The sequence below is a fragment of the Phoenix dactylifera genome, chromosome 4 (genome assembly GCF_009389715.1).
Source record: "Phoenix dactylifera cultivar Barhee BC4 chromosome 4, palm_55x_up_171113_PBpolish2nd_filt_p, whole genome shotgun sequence".
Classification (NCBI taxonomy): Eukaryota; Viridiplantae; Streptophyta; class Magnoliopsida; order Arecales; family Arecaceae; genus Phoenix; species Phoenix dactylifera.
Genome location: NC_052395.1, coordinates 10,097,589 through 10,115,168, shown reverse-complemented (window position 1 = coordinate 10,115,168; position 17,580 = coordinate 10,097,589). Strand labels below are relative to the sequence as shown.

The following is a 17,580-nucleotide window of genomic DNA, read 5'->3' as shown; positions in this document are numbered from 1 at the left end:
TCGTATCATCTAACTTTATTACATATTGGAGGCAATAGAAGCCACGATCTAGCATGCATAAAAGACTTGAAGCTAGATGTCACCTTCACTGGCATTGGAAAATTTAGATGAAATCATGAAATAGATAAGGTCATATGGAATATTAACTCAAGTTCATGCTTTGACGGGGTTTATACTTATAGATATAATATATGAAAAAATCATGAAGGGTTTGCTTGGAGGATTTTCTTATTATTATTTGTTTGATAAAAAAGAGGATTTTTTTTTTAGCTTCAAGATAAGAAAAGGAGAATTTAAAATGTTCTTTCTGTGAATTCCCGTAGTTTATAGTGGAGACTTGCAAAAGAAAGATTTGTCGAAGTGCTACAATTCAAGGAGATAAGATGGAGAGAGGGGAAGACGTTGAGAACAAGAAAATGGGATTTGTTTTTGAGCTCAGGTTTGCTACCTATTTTACTTTCTATCATGTACATTTTATTTAAAAAGCATCGCACTTACTCTCTTCCATTTAGGAAAATAGATAATGTTGCTGGAAATTAGACCCGGGGGCGGCCGTCGGCTGGAGAGGAGGAGCTCCGCTGCCTGGGTGGCGGCGCGTCAGCGGGCGGCGTCCTCCTGGAGACCTGCAAGAAGCCGATGGCCGGGCTCTCCGGCGCCGGCCCTCCGATGGTTAAGTCAGTCAGGAGTCTGTATGGGGGTGGAGATAGCAGTAAGAAGTTGGAGGAGTTCCCTTTTTATAGAGGGAGCTGGGTTACCTGTAATGTGACGGGGCAATCGGCCTGTCGTACAGTCTGGCATGCAGTAGAATTAATGTTCGATCGTGTGAGTCAACACCGTTGCTGTTGGAGATCAGGTCGGAGCCCTCAAGTCGTCGTCGAGTCATGCCATCATCAGTGATTAAGTGGGTTTGCCGTAAGAGGCTCGACGTCCGTAGACGACAGAAGCCATACGCTTTAATCGTTGAGTGAACCGGAGATCGGGAGAAGTCATACGTTTCGGTGGCTGAATGAACCAGAGATCATCATGAACCATATTCATTTAATGGTTGAGTGCGCCGAAGGCCTGCAGAGGCCACGCGCATTAATGATCGGGTATGCCGGAGGCCTGCAAAGGCCATGTGCATTTATGGCTTGACGACGGTAGCAGGATATGGTGAGATTGAGTATCTGGAGTAAGGCTCCTTTAAGGGCTTAAGCTGGGGTCGAATACTTAGGCAAGGCATTTCGGAATTCAGCGCCTGGTTGGGTGCCGAGCCGAGGCAGTTGCCGAGTCGGGCGCCCTTAGTTCGAGCGTAGTCAGGTCGGCGCCTTCTGGTCGGCGCTTTCTGGTCGGGCGCCTTCTGGTCGGCGCCTTTGTTTCGGGACGACTTGGGTTTTCCCCCAACAGATAAGACTCTGTATTAGCTTATTTTCATCAATTAGTTTGCTATGAGATCTTAGTGTGAATGTTCTCCTTCCAAGCACAACTTTAGCTATTCTAGTGTGCATAGCTAATAAAATACATGCATTAGGCTTTTGTGTGGCGCACTTGAATTAAAATTAAAATATATGTGTATAACGCATCCACATGGCATAACATGATCCAACTAAATTGAATGTATTGCCCAAGGATTTCTTTTTGTTGTTTTTTCCTACACAATGTATAACAACGACAGAATCATTTGGGGATGGATATCTAGATTAAATCATCATCAGAGAGATCCTTCAAAAGCATCATTTAATATATCTTGTTAAAACAACTTATGCGAAATATGATACTCCAAAAGGAAGCAGTCCTAAATGTTAAAGGTCCTTTTGATGAGCATGAACCACAACTCCGGTATAAAAGTTAAGTTTAAAGTACCATATCAATATCTAGCCAAAAAAAAGTGCCACCCACAAATGAAAGCTCAAACAGTGAATAAAATCATGATTCAATATTCCGAAACAAGTTAGCAAATAAATTTCTACAATGCCAGCTTTGGATGACTAGGACAAGGTTTAGTTACTGCAACTCCAATCATTAATTTAGCATCAAATTAATTATTCTGAAAACTTTTTAGATGTCATATTCCTACTCTTAACAATTATTTTCCACTTATCAAGCAATAGGTATTCAAATCACAATATTTAAATCTAACAAAATAATTATCATTTTTTTAACTTTAACTTGTCCACTAATTAATTCCGAACAAGATTGAAGAATGTGCAGTTTTATTCTTTTATGTATATATCCATATACAAATTGTTTCATGTTGAAAATGATCAATTTTGACCTCAATTGCAGCAAATTAATTTGCTAGATATGGTAGAGGTATGTTTGGCATTGCCTAAAAGAAGTGTTTATATAACTTCCGAATCAAAATATTGCTTCTCCTAAAAAATAAAAATTTGGTAACATCATTTAAAAAATGATTCTATATGAAGAAAAGGTTAAAAAGGCCCTCTTACCGGATAACCTAGCCTTTAGCTTTCCTCTCTCTCTCTCTCTTCCTAAAGCAGCAGCAAATAGCAATACCAAACGCGTCTATGGTCAGTTTGATTTGACACAAACGAAAAATACCTCTGGGCTAATTCCCATAAATTTTTTACGTTATAAATGTCATTATTGTCAATTATAGCTCTGCAAGCATTTGGATCTCATGTGCCAAATAGTCTCTAATTAATGTCGATCATAAATTACAGAAAAGAAATTAACCCAACTTACACCGAACAAAGCATAACTCGCACTTGGAAATCGGAATCGTTTCTTGTCTTAAAAGAAGAAACGAGATAAATAGAATTGAGGGAAAAAAAAAAAAGAAAAAAAGACAAGCAATCACATTATAGAACAATTATTCGGGTTCTCAACGCTGAAGATATCGCCTGCCCTCCCGCTGACAACGGCGGAGTGCGCGGAAGGCTGGTAGTAGCCATGCATGCGGGAGTCGTCGTAGCCATGCTTGTAGTAGTTGTAGGAGGAGGAAGGGGCGGCGGTGGCGCTCACCGGAGCGGTAGCCAAAGCCGGGTGGTGCTGGTTGTAGTACTGTTGTACGGTGAAGGTGTGGTTCTCCGCGCCGTACGGGTATGGCCATAGCACCGCCCGCCTCCCCGTTTTCCTCACAGCCTTGAGCACCTTCTTCTGATCCACCCACCCGGTGACTGTAACCTTCTGCCTCCCCATGTCTACGTCCACATTATCCACCCCTGTTTCACAAATTAGAAAACTAATCAATGAATAATTCAGGTATAATTAGCTTTCTAAAATTTGCAGCATTAAAATTAATGGCTTCATAAGAACTCCTTTCAGTTCCTAAAGCTTTAGGTTTTAGACGCTGAGTTTGGAGGACTAGTGCAAAATTTCTTGCAGGGAAACACAGAGACATCTAGGTGTAAAGATTGGTTGTAAACTGATATCCTTTATTTTTTTACGCGTTTCCTCTTGAATGTATAAGCTTGTAATACGATACCTTCGAGCTTCTGAAGAGCTTTCCTTATCTTGCTCTCGCAACCAGAGCAATCCATATGCACGCACATCTCGACGATCTGTGTGCACACAACATAACGTTGAATGAGATCGAAACACACCACAGTTGATAAAGATCTCTTTTTTATGAAAGGCTGCTGAAAAAGATCTCGATGGCCATTCAGAGAGGGGAAAGTAAGCAGTTTGAGAACTTGGAGAAGAGATGACTCACCGTCATTTCGTAGTTGCCTGCTTCCTCAACAACAGTCGCAGCTATTCGTATCGATCTCCTTTCCTCTGTTTCTCTCTCGAAGAAATCTAGCTTCAATTTTGGAGTAGCATGGCCGCGGTGCGCCCCATATATAGAGAGCGGAGAGCGGGGTGGACAACGGCTAGAAGCCATGGTAGATGGCGGATACCGCGTGTGCATTAAAAAAGTAATAGTTTGCACCGACTTTTCCGGGAACCATGCTGGGATCTTCCCATTTGCCGAAGTAAAAGTATGGAGTGGATTTTCACCAAAAAAAAAAAAAGAAATATGGAGTGGACCAATAAAAAGAAGCCGCGTATGTGGATATCCCTCCCGTTGTAAGTCTTCGGCATTCTTTGCAGGAAAGTTCGCCGAGAGGGATGGGAGGTGGGACCGTGGGAGCTCAGGCGTTCCATCCCGGACGGCGAACCATCCTTCTTTAGCTGGAGCTCTAACTGGCCCCACAGACCATTTCAAGTTATCTTGCAAGTCGAGGATGCGACGGGGTCATCAAAGGATGATTGCACGGAAGGAGCGCTGTTCAGAGGCGGGCGTAGCGGATCTTGTCTCGGATTTCTAACGGGAAATAGCCCGCCGTTTCTCTCCGGCTTCCGCGTCCCTTCCGCCCGAGGAAAGCTGGGTCCAGGTGGACAGCGTTTAACGCTGAGAAGCGTACGTGGCACGCATCTATTGGGGGAGACTGAGAGGAGGTCGGCAAGGAGTGGGCAACGCGTCACATCATACCACGTGGGAGGACGAGTACGAAAATGTTTCCCGTTTGACGAATGGGAATGCGCCACGTAGAAATATTTTATGGGCCTCCGTATCCTGCTGCGGCGGTGGATGGTGGGTCGCTTCAGGTGGGCACATGCGGACATGGGCGCGGAGTGGGTGGCGGGAACATCTAAGAAGCGGCGCTCAGTGCGATTTCTCTGGCTCGGTCAACGACGCCATGCGCCTGGCGCTCGGAGATGAGAAATTTCCTTTTTTGTTTTTCCATTTTAATACTATCAAGAGCTGGGTGATTATTCTTTCTTTTTGAATGGAAAGTCCCTGTTCATGTTTGCATCAATTTTTGGGCAAGTCAAACACGGTCTGATGGTACCAATTTATGTAGCTGGCGACGCCTCTCAAAGGTTGTATTGGCACCAATTTGTGGTCACGACCAGGATTCCAGATTAGTCACTCTTGTAGGTGTCGTTCCTTCGGAGCGTCAACTTTTAGGACTGGACTAAAGGCAACGTGGAAGAGACTTTTCTATGCAAGATAAGTGTTTGAAGCGGAGCGTATCATCCTCAAAGGGACTCAACCGAGATGATTAAGCGCATTCTGGAAGCAGGGTGGGAGGCTGAGCACCCGCTTCTGCGCGACCTCCGGCAGTTACAGAGGAAGTGTTGTGCCTTCTAAGTCATACACGTGTTTGATTGGGTATGCTTCTGTTCCTTCGCCACTATGTAGTCTACTTTCTAGTAATTCAGTTGGCTGTGCTCATATGAGATTAGTGTGAACAGCCGATATACCAAAATAAATGTTGTACGAAAGATTTGGAATCTAATCATACCTTCGCTGGATTTTGAAAACATAAAAATAGCAAGGAAAAAAATACGTTCATTCCTAGTGGAGTTCATTATCTATATATTGCTTCTACTTATTTGGGTTTTTTTTTTCCCAAAGAAAACTCGTGTAAATCAATGCGTTCAACAGCCATTTACCTCAAGCTGCATTCTTTTTGCTTTTTTGACCTTTTTTTTTTTCTTGAAACAATTGAACCAGTTGATTTAAGTAACTTAAGAACCAAGCCTTAACATGCATAGGTAATGATGGTTTAAACTCAAGCCAAGCTTCAATGCACTCTTGCTGCAATCAAGACCTTGCTTGAAGGGCCCAACTTTTGGCTTGGCGTTGATCATTCATTTAACCACTCTACTTGGTGGGAGGTAGCATGTTCCATCTCCCTCAGTGATCGCATAAAACAAGTAACTGAATTCGATTTAGTTGAAAAGCATTATCCTTAACTACAGTAGAGTGAGGGTCATCCATTGCATTGAATGATGAACTCAGACAAAGTCACCATCTTTCAAGAGTGTGGGTTGAAGTGTTCCCATCAATCTGTAATTACTGGATAGACCTTGGATATTGAATCATTTCTAACACCTAACACTAATGTTTTGCATCATCTTTTATAATTGATTGTAAAAAGACAGACTTGTTTCCTAAATTATTCATGAGTCACAAGAGCTTGGTATGTGATGCAAGCTAAAAATAATGTAGATGCAAGTTATCTATCAATCTGACTTCTATTATTTATGTCTAAATATACTATTAAAATAGAGGCATTTTTTTTTCAGAATTTGCTTGTCAATTTTTGTGACCAGCATACTTTTAGTTCCTCCATTCACAAATATCTGCGATAATGATGTGATTAATAAGTTAAATATAGTTCTATTTATTTCTGTAATGCCATCCGTTATACACTTCCTTTTTCCTCTTCAATCGGATGGGACTCATATTAAAATACTAATCTAGACAAAATTAGACTTTCCCCAACCAAAATAATAAAAAGTCGACAAAAAGTCATTTTATATATTTTTTATTTGATCTTTTTTTGTCTTCTTTTATGTAGTTTCATTCTTCATTTTTATTTTTATCATTCTTTAATTTTTCTTTCTTATTTAAGTCATTTTTAAGTAATATTTTATATCATTAACTTGACATTTTGAATTATCATGTTTCGTATAAATACAAAAAATTTAATATTTTTGGCTATCACATCAATTACTTATTATTTTTAATAAATACTTCTATTAATCTTGTGAGTAAAATACAAAAATTCTCATGATATTCATGTTTATTATACATACACCTAATAGTTCATGCAACTTGCACTTATACTGTTAAATTAACGATGTTAATAAAACTATTAACCTCACGTGGAAAAGTCAAAATTACCATTTAGGTGGAGCGAAGGATGCATATATTTTCTTATATTATTTGGTGGCTATTATATCACTTAAGATTATTTTGATTTTTTTTTTAAATTTTTTCTGTTGTGGTATTTGGATTTTATTTAAAGTTAACGATTTGACTAATATAGTATTAAATTATGGGTTAAAGTACTGGATAAAAATAAACCTTATGAGGAAAAGCATAAAATCTTTAAACAATTAGATGTAAGTATAATTTACCTCTAATCTCAAGGAAGTTTTTGTAATTTATTCTAATTTTTTTCTAACTTTTTCTATTTCTAAATAACTTATTTCTTTCCAACTTTTAATCATGTATATTATTTCTTTTTTCTTTGTTATTTTAAATTTTTGCATTTTGATTGTTGGGGGTTTGTTTTGTGGCTTGGTTTTTACTATGATTTTGTATTTTTTGATTTTTATTTTTACACTTTAATTTATTTTCTTATATTTTTATAATTTTACATTTTTAATTTATTTTATTTTTTATATATTTATTTTAATACTTTGATTTTTATTTTTAAAAATATGTAATGTACATGCCTATTTGCTAGTAATTGGGTAAATATACTAGAAAGAAGCTAAAAATAAGTTAAAACATACATATTTAAATCCTGGCGGCCATGATACCGATACTTAGGAGATTGGAGTTAACATTAGAATTGGTAACATTATGCTGCTGGTATATGAAGATGCTACCTCCTATGGTGCTATTGGGCCCTACTATGTCACAACTCTGGCTAAATGTACGAGCGTCATGTGAAGCCAGTTAGCCGGACCCAACAAGCCCATAGAGGTCCCTCTACTTATTTGGTTCGTTGAAAAATCAGGGAAGGAAGTGGGGTCAACAAAAAAAATGAAGAAAAATTTGATTAAATTTTTCAAAGAAAAAAAATAAAAAATAATATTTTTATGATAAAATTATTATCTTTATAAAAAATATAAATCACATTGGAAAGGTACTTTTTTACTAGTTGAAAATTAGGATGTTTTTTTTTTTTTTCCAAAACTACTTTTAAACCATCAATATCTATAGATAAGATCTTTTTCTTTATTAAAATTGTTGTGGTTCAAATCTGGCCCGAAGGTGACCACGCTGGTTGAGTCGAGGGAGCCGTCGGTGTTGGAAAGAGGAAGACGGGATCCACCTCCTACGCGACGGCCGTGGTCCTGCACAAAGGCTCACTAGTATTCCCGATGAGGGTCCTCCAACGATTAAGTTAGAGTGGACAAATTTGGTCCGGCCCAAAGGTTTCTTAGAAATTACCTGACCGAGCTATTTATAGCCTCGGTGGAGTAGCCCAGGTGATGGAGATACTGTCAGTCCCTATCATGAGGGGGGATGGCTCTGAGCCGGATGGCGCGCAGCTCAGGTTGGCTGGTGACATGCAGTACAACCCATTCTTGAGAACGGTAGAGTTTTGACAGTCACAGCAGGATATGGCCGAAATTGGCAGGGTGCCGTTTGACTGCTGTTGGCCGGTTATGAAGACATGACACGGCAGTATGGTGGAGTACGACCACGTAGGTAGGCATAGGCCCACACACAGATACGGTTGCTAACAAGACCGAGCTCGTTAAGTAGTCATGTCATGCGTTTGATGAGGTCGGCTTGGCGGATACTGGGAGTAGCTCGGTTTCGTGGGTTTCGAGGTGTGCTCGGAGGTGCGCTCCGAGTTCGAGGATCAGAGCGTATTGCCAGAGGTTTGGTATTCCGAACTTGGTCGGGATGGGTCGGTGTTTGTCTGAAGTTGGTGAAGTTTCCGGCGAAGATCCGATGATGAGCTGGCCCTAGGCTGAGGTGAAGATTCATCGGATTGTTGTTGATGTTTACTGGGCCGAAACTAGGTGGACTTTTAGTTGTGGGCTGGATGCGCGCCAGGTCAAGCTGGTGCGCCCCAGGTGGAAGTCCCTCAAATGGCCCAACGGCGTCGCTCCGGGGGAGTACGGCGGACTTCCGACCACCACCAAGCTCCGCAAGTACTGGAACGGCCGCGGCAATGAGGATCCCGTCACCGGCACCGACGACTTCATCTGGAAAAAGGACTTCCTCAGCCGCATGTATCGCCTCCTCCGAGAAGACCCGGCCACCCCCAATTACCCTCCTCCCGTAGTATCTCTCATCTCCAATCACCAAAATTCGATCTTTCTCTGGGGTTTTCTTTGCCTCTAATTTCTAATTTAGTTTTTCCCTCCAAAATAAACTAGAAGGAGCGAAGCTCGGGCTTTTTGAGCTATGATTTTGATAGGTTCATTACTACGTGGAATCGGTGGAAAGTTCACTGCTAATGATCACTGAGCACACATGCTTGTTTATATGTTGTTTCCTTAAGTGCCAATGTCTGTCAAAGGTTGTCTTGGTACTTGAATGGATTTTCGTTGTATGATGTTGTCTTACGGGAATCAAGAAGACAGAGAGGGGATCCCAAGGGAAGGGAGCAGTATTTCAAGGTATCCTCTTTTTCCTGCTGAACCTGTGGTCTCTTTCAGTGAACAAATCTGCAATCTTTATCTTTAGCTTGTTATTTCAGTCAGAAAATATCTTTAGCTTGTCATTGATCTATCTGATTTCTACCAAAAGAAATCAATTTGATGAATTTATTTATTTATTCTAATTTTTTGGAAGTTTCTCCCCTGAATTACTTGTAAGAGATGGATTGTGGAAAGAGTAAGGAGATCACATCCTATTTCACCATACATACCATATAACAATGTTTCACCAGTTCATATTTATGGCCTTTTCTTTCTCCCTGTTGCAGTTGAAATAGGAGATGCAACTCCTTCCTTCGGGCATTGGTGGCATTGGAGTAGGCTCATGCATTTCCTACTCTCCTGAAATTGGACCTAGGTTGGCCTGGAAGTACCATGCTACAGTGAATTGTTCTTCCGCCCCCCCCCCCCCCCCCCAAAAAGCACAAACATACTTGTAGAATATCTACTGGGGTTTCCTTCCTGTATTATTTCTTTTCTTTTTTTTTTCCTTTCCCACATTCACTTCTTTTTGCAGTAAATATTGATTAGTTGCATTTTATGTTCATTATTCATTTGCCAGTTTACACATTTCGATTCTTATGCCTGCAAATTCAGTGAATTGTATGTGGACCGTTACTGAATTTTGTTATCTATTTCTAATACATGCAATTATCAAGCTTTCTCCTCCTTATAAATTTGATGAACTCATATTGACATAATTCTTTGTAGCAATGCTTGCTTGTGATTATTGTTCAAAGAAAATGGAGCTTTTTTTGTTGCTTGTATTTTCCTTGCATCTTGTTTTGTGATAAGTGCGGATGCATTTCACTTGAGTATCCCAAGGAGCGCGCGTAAATTGTAAACCATATCCTAGGATAATTTTATAAAAGAATGACCATCATTTCCCATTAGTTCTCTTATTCTATATTTCCAAATATCTAAGGTAATTAAGGGAGCCTAATATAAACATCATGTGCAGGTCAAGATTTTTCCTTAAAAAATCATTTCTTCACAGCATTTGATGCTTTGTTCTTCCTTAAGCTAAGTCGCAGGGCTGCTTGGTTCTTTGGTGTACATACATATGCTTGGAAATAGTGTAAATTCCATGGCAGCTGGGGCTAAAGGGATGGTCAAGTATGTATTGCCTCCTTTGAAATTAGTTACAAGCTAACTACATGTCTAAAGACGAAGTAACCGTTTTTCTGAGTGGAGGATAAGAAAGATTATAGCCCATCTCATTCTGGATCTATTTTAAGTCTCTCTCTCTCTCTCTCTCTCTCTCTCTCCCTCACACACACACACACATTTATGTTCATTGCCATTGAGAGCTTTGCTCCCAGCTAAAACAGGGTTTTCTAGATCTTAGCTCGCAACTTTACTCCATGTTTCTTAAGTCTTAAGACTCCTCACTTCTGATCTCCATGACAATGAGAGCCTCCATCCTTATGAATATTGCTGCAGTCTTCATCACATGCAACCAGTACTCTGAAGAACTTAATTAATTTCTTAATCATGTAGCTGGAGGATAATTTGTGTCATATTGTATGAAGAATTATTGGAGACTGTTTGAGAATATGAGTGATGGACGTAATAATTTGGTCCCCACAAATTAGCTAGGTGCCTCTAAATGTCGACTCTAGAAAGGTCATGCATTTTGTATGTCTAGTTTGCCTCAAGCCAAACAAGCGATTGAGTGATATCTCTTGCTAAGAACACCAGAAATGTCACCATCACGTATGTTTTTGGATTTCATGTTCTTGTAAGTGGATGTAAGATTTTTGTTCTTGTGTTTATAGCATGCTACCTTTAGTGTAGATAAATTAAAAGAAGAAATGAAGAGCTTTTGTTTGTAAAGCTCAAAGATTCACTGAAGAACGTGTCTTCAGGGGAGCAATTGGCAACCAAGGCTACTGGTTCCAGTGGCACACTGGCACTTGTCATGAAATACAATAGATGGAATGACTCAGTACGTTTGAAAGACTTTGTTGATGCATTCAAAATGCATGAACTGGTCAGGTCTCTGAGAATTATGCATCATGAATATTGCACTCATTTAGTTTCCATGGTTCTGAACTTTTTTCAATATCATTCTTTCCAATGAGGTACTTGTCCTTCAATTTCATCTCTAAGAGCTTGGATATTAGCCCTAGATTACGGCTTCATGCACCTGGCGCTGATACCGATGCTTGTCGGTTTTTTTCACATGTAAGTTTGCCACTGTTGTCCAAGCTATTCAGGATGCTTTGAATGCAGTTGAGAAGTGCCAAGTTTGAATATTAACGTCAATGCCATTGGCATCTTATGTGGAGAATTAAGGACTTGTTTGGTTTGTGGAAAAAAATTTTCCTCGTTAGAATATTTTTTCTGAAAAAATGATTCTTAATAATATGATGCCTAGAAAAAAGGTTTTAGTATGTTTGGTTAATCATGAAAAAGTGGCACATTTTAGAGTAGCTTATGTTTCGTTGAGCATCTACTTTTTTGGAAAAGTTGTATGAAATATATATTGTATTCTTAATAAAGGGAAAGACCTTACTTATGGATTTTGATGGTTTAAGGGTACTTTTGGAAAAAAAGGGACTCCAATTTTCAATTAGTGAGAAAGTAGCTTTCTTATGTCTTCTATGGATTTTTTTTTCTATGAAATATAAAAATCTTATTTTAATAGGATTGCTAATTTTCCATCTCTTTTCTTTGAAAACTCGAACCAAACAAGAGGTATTTCTTTGTTTTTCCATTGACCACACCTTCCTCCTTTTTCTACGAACCGAACGAGTCCAAAATGATTGTTGCACAGAAATGATGATAATCCAGTTATATGGTCATATATTGGCATTCATTTGGTACTATGATGCATCCATGCTGAATTTTTAATGTTGTATCATCTAAATCATATTCTAACTTGTGCAGGTTCAAATTCCCATGAATATAGATAAACTGATTTTATAGGTAGAGAATCATGGAGAAAATCCCACAGAAATTTTTAAGGGTTCCAATATCTCTCCAACCATTTTCTGAATCATCGACATATAGACACAAAGGTGGAATTGATATCAATTCTCTGTACAATTGCCGTATATTCATTGAATCTATTCTAACTGGACCAGATTGGGGCCAACGAGAGAAGTGTATGGACAAATCAAGTGACGTAAATCTGCGAACCCTATCATGTGTAACACAAGGACGTTGATGTTATACAATCAGCTGGGATTTGTGCAGCCCATGGGTAAGGACAAATGGATGACTGGACAAGCTAACCATTGTATATTTGCATACAAGATGGCAAGTGCTGCAAGGAAAGAGCATCCTCCTCTACAGTGTACAGCAAAAGGTATTTGCTTGTTCTCTATTTATTGCTCTCTCTTTACTAATATTTGCTTCTAGGTAAGCCCAGTGTAAGCTGCACAATTGCAATCTTCTGCTTGATAAATTTGATGTTTGCGAGTGGTAAACTTCTGTTTTTTAATGGATCCTAAATACCACAGGTTGTGAAACATTTGGTATACTGAAGTATCAGTGCGAATACTGAATTGTTTTTTTGGGAAGAAGCGAATGCTGACAATTGTTGCACAAATGGTGATCCTTATCGAGCCAAAAAGAAGCTTGAAGACAAAAGCTCTTCCAGCCCGCCATCGTTATCCATTTGGTTTGGAACAAGTTATGATGGACTACACAATTTCCTGGCTGATCATCAGAAAAAAGAAATTAGCCAGCAACAGGACCTTGTAGTAGAAGTAAAACATTTTTTTTTTCATTAAATCAATGCTTTTGGCGTGAAGAGATGTATAGGAACTGTTCTTTGACTTCACTTCCATGATGTGAATGAGAAGTGAAGGTGATCCACTTGTCAATCCCTAATACACTATACATTGTCTTTTTCAGAAGATTGCTCAAAGGAGAATACTCACCACCATGCCTAATCTTCACGAAATCAACAAGCTTCCAAGAAACCACAAGAAAAAATCTCATTGATGTGCGTGAGAATCCAACATTTTTCAAGCGTAGCGTTTCCCAGTAAAAGGGAATCCAACCATGAGCCATCTCTGGTTCCACCTACTTCTTAGATACCGCCGCATATTCCTACTTCTATCATTGGGCGATCGCTAGACTCGGGATGTACACGTTTTGCAAACCAAAAAAAAGATATTAGAAAAGTAAACACGAAGTGAAAACCCCGAAAAAGAAAAATACGGCAACCCTGACGGAAGACTCAACGAAGTCCGCGTCTGAACCCCTCGTTGGTCCTCGGCCTCGCCGCCGGCGGGTCCGGCTGCAGCAGCCACCGCTCGACCTCCCCGCGATCCAAGTGAGAAGAGGAGGGGTACTCGAGGATGCAGGAGGCGGCGGCGGCGGCGGCGCCGCCGCTGCGGGGGGCGGGGCGATTTTTCCGGCGGCCGGCGCCGACTGGGACGTTGCGGAGGGTGCCGCCGGCGGTCCAGTAGCGGTGGCAGGCCTTGCAGAAGTGGCGGGGTTGGTTGACGTTGTAGTTGTTGAAGTAGCAAAACTTGGTCTCCTTGCTCTTGCACCTCGGGCACGGCAGCGCCGTCCCCCTCACCGCCGCCTCCACCACCACCCTCTCCGCCGCCACCGGTTCCGCTGGCCTATCCCCCTCCTCTTCCTTTGGCCGTCTGTCTTCCGTTATGATCACCGTTCCGAAGAGCTTGAAGCCCGGCTCTTCGCCGCTGCCACGCATTTCGACGTCGGCCATGCCGATCAGCTCAGCTCACCTCTGTGTGTGTGTGTGTGTGTGTAAGAGAGAGCAAGCAAGAGAGAGAGAGAGAGAGAGAGAGAGAGTAGGGGGGGAGAGGGGTGAGCTATGCTGTGGCTATATAAAGGGCTATACAAGGAGGCGGTTCATTCTTTAATGTTTCTCACCAGTATGGTTGGGCAAAAGCCCAAGTAATTAGTTTGACAAAGGAGACCTTTTCTGGGTGAGACCCCGCCGTTTTATACTAGACAGCATAGTAAAAATCTTGCAAAGACTGTATGGTTTCTTCTCCTTCTTCTTTTATTTTTATTTATTTTTTTGGTAGAACGAATGAATTAGTTATTTAAAATGAGTGTAAATACATTCATAAAAATTAGTGTAGAAGATATATAGAAAAATTTTATAATGTAAATTCAGTATAATTAGCTACATAGCTCGCCATCCAATCTACAATATTGTTAGCTTCTACACGAGAAGCCTCACCAAACCGCAAAGCACGCATCATTTACCAGCAATCATCTAAAAATAGATAGATACCCGCATAAGCAAAAGTTGGATAAAAAAGCCATCTGGCAATTGTTAATGAATGTTTCTCTAGATAAATGCGAGAATCATTCAACTTTTGCGTAGCATAAAACTTTGACATCATCGGGTTCTATTAGCATCTCTTATTCCATCAAACTAGATCTTGATATGGTTGGGGGATTTACTTTTTATTATTCACTCATTCATTCATGCATTTTGTTGTAAGAACAGATTCGTTATCACTGTGCCGCACAACAGGAATCGTAGACCGCTTGTATTAAAGATTTTACCAGATTAATTAGCCCGTGCCTTCACTTCGTAATTTCCTTGAATATCAAGTAATAGGCCCTATAGAAAAAGTAAGAAGGAATTAATGGCTTGGGTCTGCTATGGTTGGAAAACTTTTAAGAATCACGGCAGGCGTATGGCGATAAATTTGCTAAAGCTCGTCATGAATTGCACCAAGCTGCAAGCAGAAAGTCTGCACATCCTTTAATAGGGATGTTGATTAAGTATGGGGTGCATGGATTACATAATTTTTGTACACTTTGGTTATGAGTGGAATAAAGCAATGTTTGATGCACGGGACCATTTTGCCTTCCATTTCGAGGAATGCTGTACTTGAGCACGAAATGGTTACAGAAACCATTTACGTGCTTGACGTGGCGTCTGAACTCGGCTCTGTCAAGACAGCTGGAGGATTATGAGAGGAATGGAGCGTTAACATTCCGTCTCTTCTCTAAGTCGGCAACTTCCGCCTTCTTTTCTCTAGGTCAAACAACTTTATTATTGCTTCTACGTTAGGGTGAATAAATTAGAATAAAAATTGAAATGATTATATTTTTCAATGCGTTTGGTCCGTAATAGGCGAATCGGAATTAGATTTTGAAAGATTAAAGTAGTATATCTATTTTCCTCTAAAATTAGAATAAGATTAGGACTTTTTTAGCCAAATAAACAAAATAGAAGTCGCTCATTTTTATTTTCATTCCAGAATTTAGCTCTCTGTAACTAAATAATTTGTAATGTTGGTGAAAGATGTCACATCACGCCATTCCTCCTTGCTTTTTTTTCTCTCTCTCTAAATGATAGTCATTGCTATCATTGCTGCATCTGATCCAAGCCTCATTACATTCAAGACGGTCCATATCTGCTATAGATCTACTGTCTCGCTGAAACCTTCAATTTAATGCCTAATTCTTTGTTTCCAAGGTTTGTATTCAAATTTCTAATTTTTCTACTTTCCGTTGGGCTCCTCCACATCTTCTCTTTCTACTTTCCAACTGTTTCTCCTTCTCTCCTACCATCATGTCTTCACAAATTTGGGACTAAAGTTAGTGGTCCTCCTAGAACGACTTCACCACATAATAGGTCAACAGTAGGAGCCAATCCAATAGTGCGAGCTCATGAGATAGCGGGAGCGAGTGATGCCATGCCAAAGTTGTTGCCGGAGTATGCATGCGGCGGAAGGTCTTTTGATACCACTCCGTCGGTCTTTGAGATACAGAATTATTTAAAAACGAGGACAACTCTTTGCTACAAGACAACATATGTTTATAGGAAAATGAGTAGCGCTGCAGGTCTCATATATAGTCAATCATATGAAAGTTATACTGTGGTTCTCCTAATTTCTTACATATTTTAATCTCACAAATATGTTTATATTAGATTGGTATATAATAAATTCGATTTACAAAAAGAAATATCTTACAATGAATTTGTAACAACCCAGAACTCCACCCAAAATGGCTAGCTGGAAGGTATTATTTGTGTTCCTTAATCCTGTATAAGTACCTAAAATTTATTCAGTGAATAACCGATGTGGGACTACTCACATACTTTTTCATTCAAGTCAGCCCCAATGGATCTGTACTGCAGTGTCTTTTAGTCCATATAGATTATATGCTGGATCCGTTCGGATACAATTTGTAATAACTCAAGACCTCACCCAGAATGTCTAGCCGTAAGGTATTATTTGGATTTCTTAATTCTATATAAGCACTCAAGATCTATCCAGCGAATAATCGATGTGAGACTAAACACATGTTTGTACGGATTCCCATAGAATTCATACAGAGAAGCAGGTAAAAACGCTTGGTGATGTATTTTTAAAATGCGGTATTTAGCCCAAATGGTGATTTATGTTATATGAAATGTGTAAAACATATTGCACCATTTCAGCTAGGCCGTGTCAAGTGGCTCTACAGCGGAGACATAGAGGCCATGTATACAACCATTAAAAAAAAAAAAGAAGAAGAAAAAACGTTTACATCAAAACGAGGTGCAAGTGGTCGTGTTTCATAATGAATTACGCCCATGTGACGTTTGTCGATTGCTCAAATTCAGTGTATGGATTCTGACAAATAACATCACGTCATTGGGAGGGTTGAGAAGTTGACAAGGGACGGAGTTGGAGTTACATGGCTAAAGCTGGGCACTGAGGGCTGAAAAGGGCACGGTTAGCGTTAGATTTTGGAGCTTTTGATTCTTTTATGGTGTCTTCTTTCTCCCCCCACCCTCTCATTTATGTTATTTAGTACATGGCTTTCAGCTCCTATCAATCACTGGTCCCAACCCTTCTGAGGGAGGACCAGTACCCAACCCAATAATAATTGTCTCGTCTGCAAGGGAAAAGCTTCGGAGCACCCAATCTGATGCGCCGCTGACGTGAGAAAATGAACAGAGAACCTCTTCTATTTTTTTATTTTCTTTCATAAAAAATGGAAGAGAGAAAAAAAAAAAAAAAAAAAAGACGTACTTCATCCGCATAGTAGTCCCCACTGGAAACCTTCTCCACCAGAGAATGTTCAATGCTGCAAATTTTTACGTTCCCTCTCTGACCCATGAGCTCTTCTCACTGGAATCAATACCCATGTGTGAGTACATCACCCCAGCGTTACCTCGGTACCAGCAGACCAGATAGCGACTCCACCGGATGAGTCAGATGGGAGCATTTGATCTCCATATTCAATCGATGCCCGCGCGTTTCAAACTTGGATCACTTCGATGGAATCAAAGCCCCGTTCCCACCATACTACCACCTCAGTAGCAACCTATTCTATTTACTGCCATCAACTTTGTGAATTAGGCGGTCGTGGACACTCCTCATCCCATGTAACGCAGGGAGCAATGGGTGAACTAACAGACACGGAGAGGAAGAAGCTACTTTATGCATCTCAAAACTTATTATTTTTTATTTTTTTATCTGTTTTCATATTTATAATATATAATACATTTAT

General features: G+C 40.1%; 2 protein-coding genes and 1 long non-coding RNA gene across 4 annotated transcripts; 1 reads left to right on the top strand and 2 right to left on the bottom strand.

Moving 5' to 3' along the window:
• Positions 1–2,622: 2,622 nt before the first annotated feature.
• LOC103724321 (heavy metal-associated isoprenylated plant protein 28-like) lies at positions 2,623–3,841 on the bottom strand. The gene is made up of 3 exons (XM_008815544.4): positions 3,656–3,841; positions 3,428–3,503; positions 2,623–3,164 (listed from the first exon to the last, which is right to left on the bottom strand). The coding sequence occupies exons 1-3, from the start codon at positions 3,824–3,826 to the stop codon at positions 2,797–2,799; spliced, it is 615 nt and encodes a 204-aa protein (XP_008813766.2). The 5' UTR covers positions 3,827–3,841; the 3' UTR covers positions 2,623–2,796.
• Positions 3,842–8,513: 4,672 nt separating this feature from the next.
• LOC103724320 lies at positions 8,514–12,986 on the top strand. 2 transcript variants are annotated; one of them, XR_003383130.2, is made up of 4 exons: positions 8,514–9,087; positions 9,396–9,484; positions 12,019–12,439; positions 12,594–12,986. It is a non-coding gene; the product is annotated as an uncharacterized LOC103724320 (long non-coding RNA). The 2 variants fall into 2 exon arrangements; XR_005511461.1 differs by having other exon boundaries at positions 9,396–12,439.
• Positions 12,515–14,083, bottom strand: LOC103724319 (dof zinc finger protein 5-like). Its single transcript, XM_008815542.4, has 2 exons — positions 13,017–14,083; positions 12,515–12,792 (listed from the first exon to the last, which is right to left on the bottom strand). The coding sequence occupies exon 1, from the start codon at positions 13,814–13,816 to the stop codon at positions 13,319–13,321; it is 498 nt and encodes a 165-aa protein (XP_008813764.2). The 5' UTR covers positions 13,817–14,083; the 3' UTR covers positions 12,515–12,792; positions 13,017–13,318.
• Positions 14,084–17,580: the final 3,497 nt, after the last annotated feature.

Bases quoted from the DNA above. Each gene is read 5' to 3' on its own strand.
- LOC103724319 (XM_008815542.4), bottom strand. From the start codon at position 13,816: ATGGCCGACGTCGAAATGCGTGGCAGCGGCGAAGAGCCGGGCTTCAAG.
- LOC103724321 (XM_008815544.4), bottom strand. From the start codon at position 3,826: ATGGCTTCTAGCCGTTGTCCACCCCGCTCTCCGCTCTCTATATATGGG. The intron at 3,504-3,655 runs GTGAGTCATCTC...GTGTGCACACAG, and splicing joins CAGGCAACTACGAAATGACG to ATCGTCGAGATGTGCGTGCA. The intron at 3,165-3,427 runs GTATCGTATTAC...TTTGTGAAACAG, and splicing joins AGCTCTTCAGAAGCTCGAAG to GGGTGGATAATGTGGACGTA.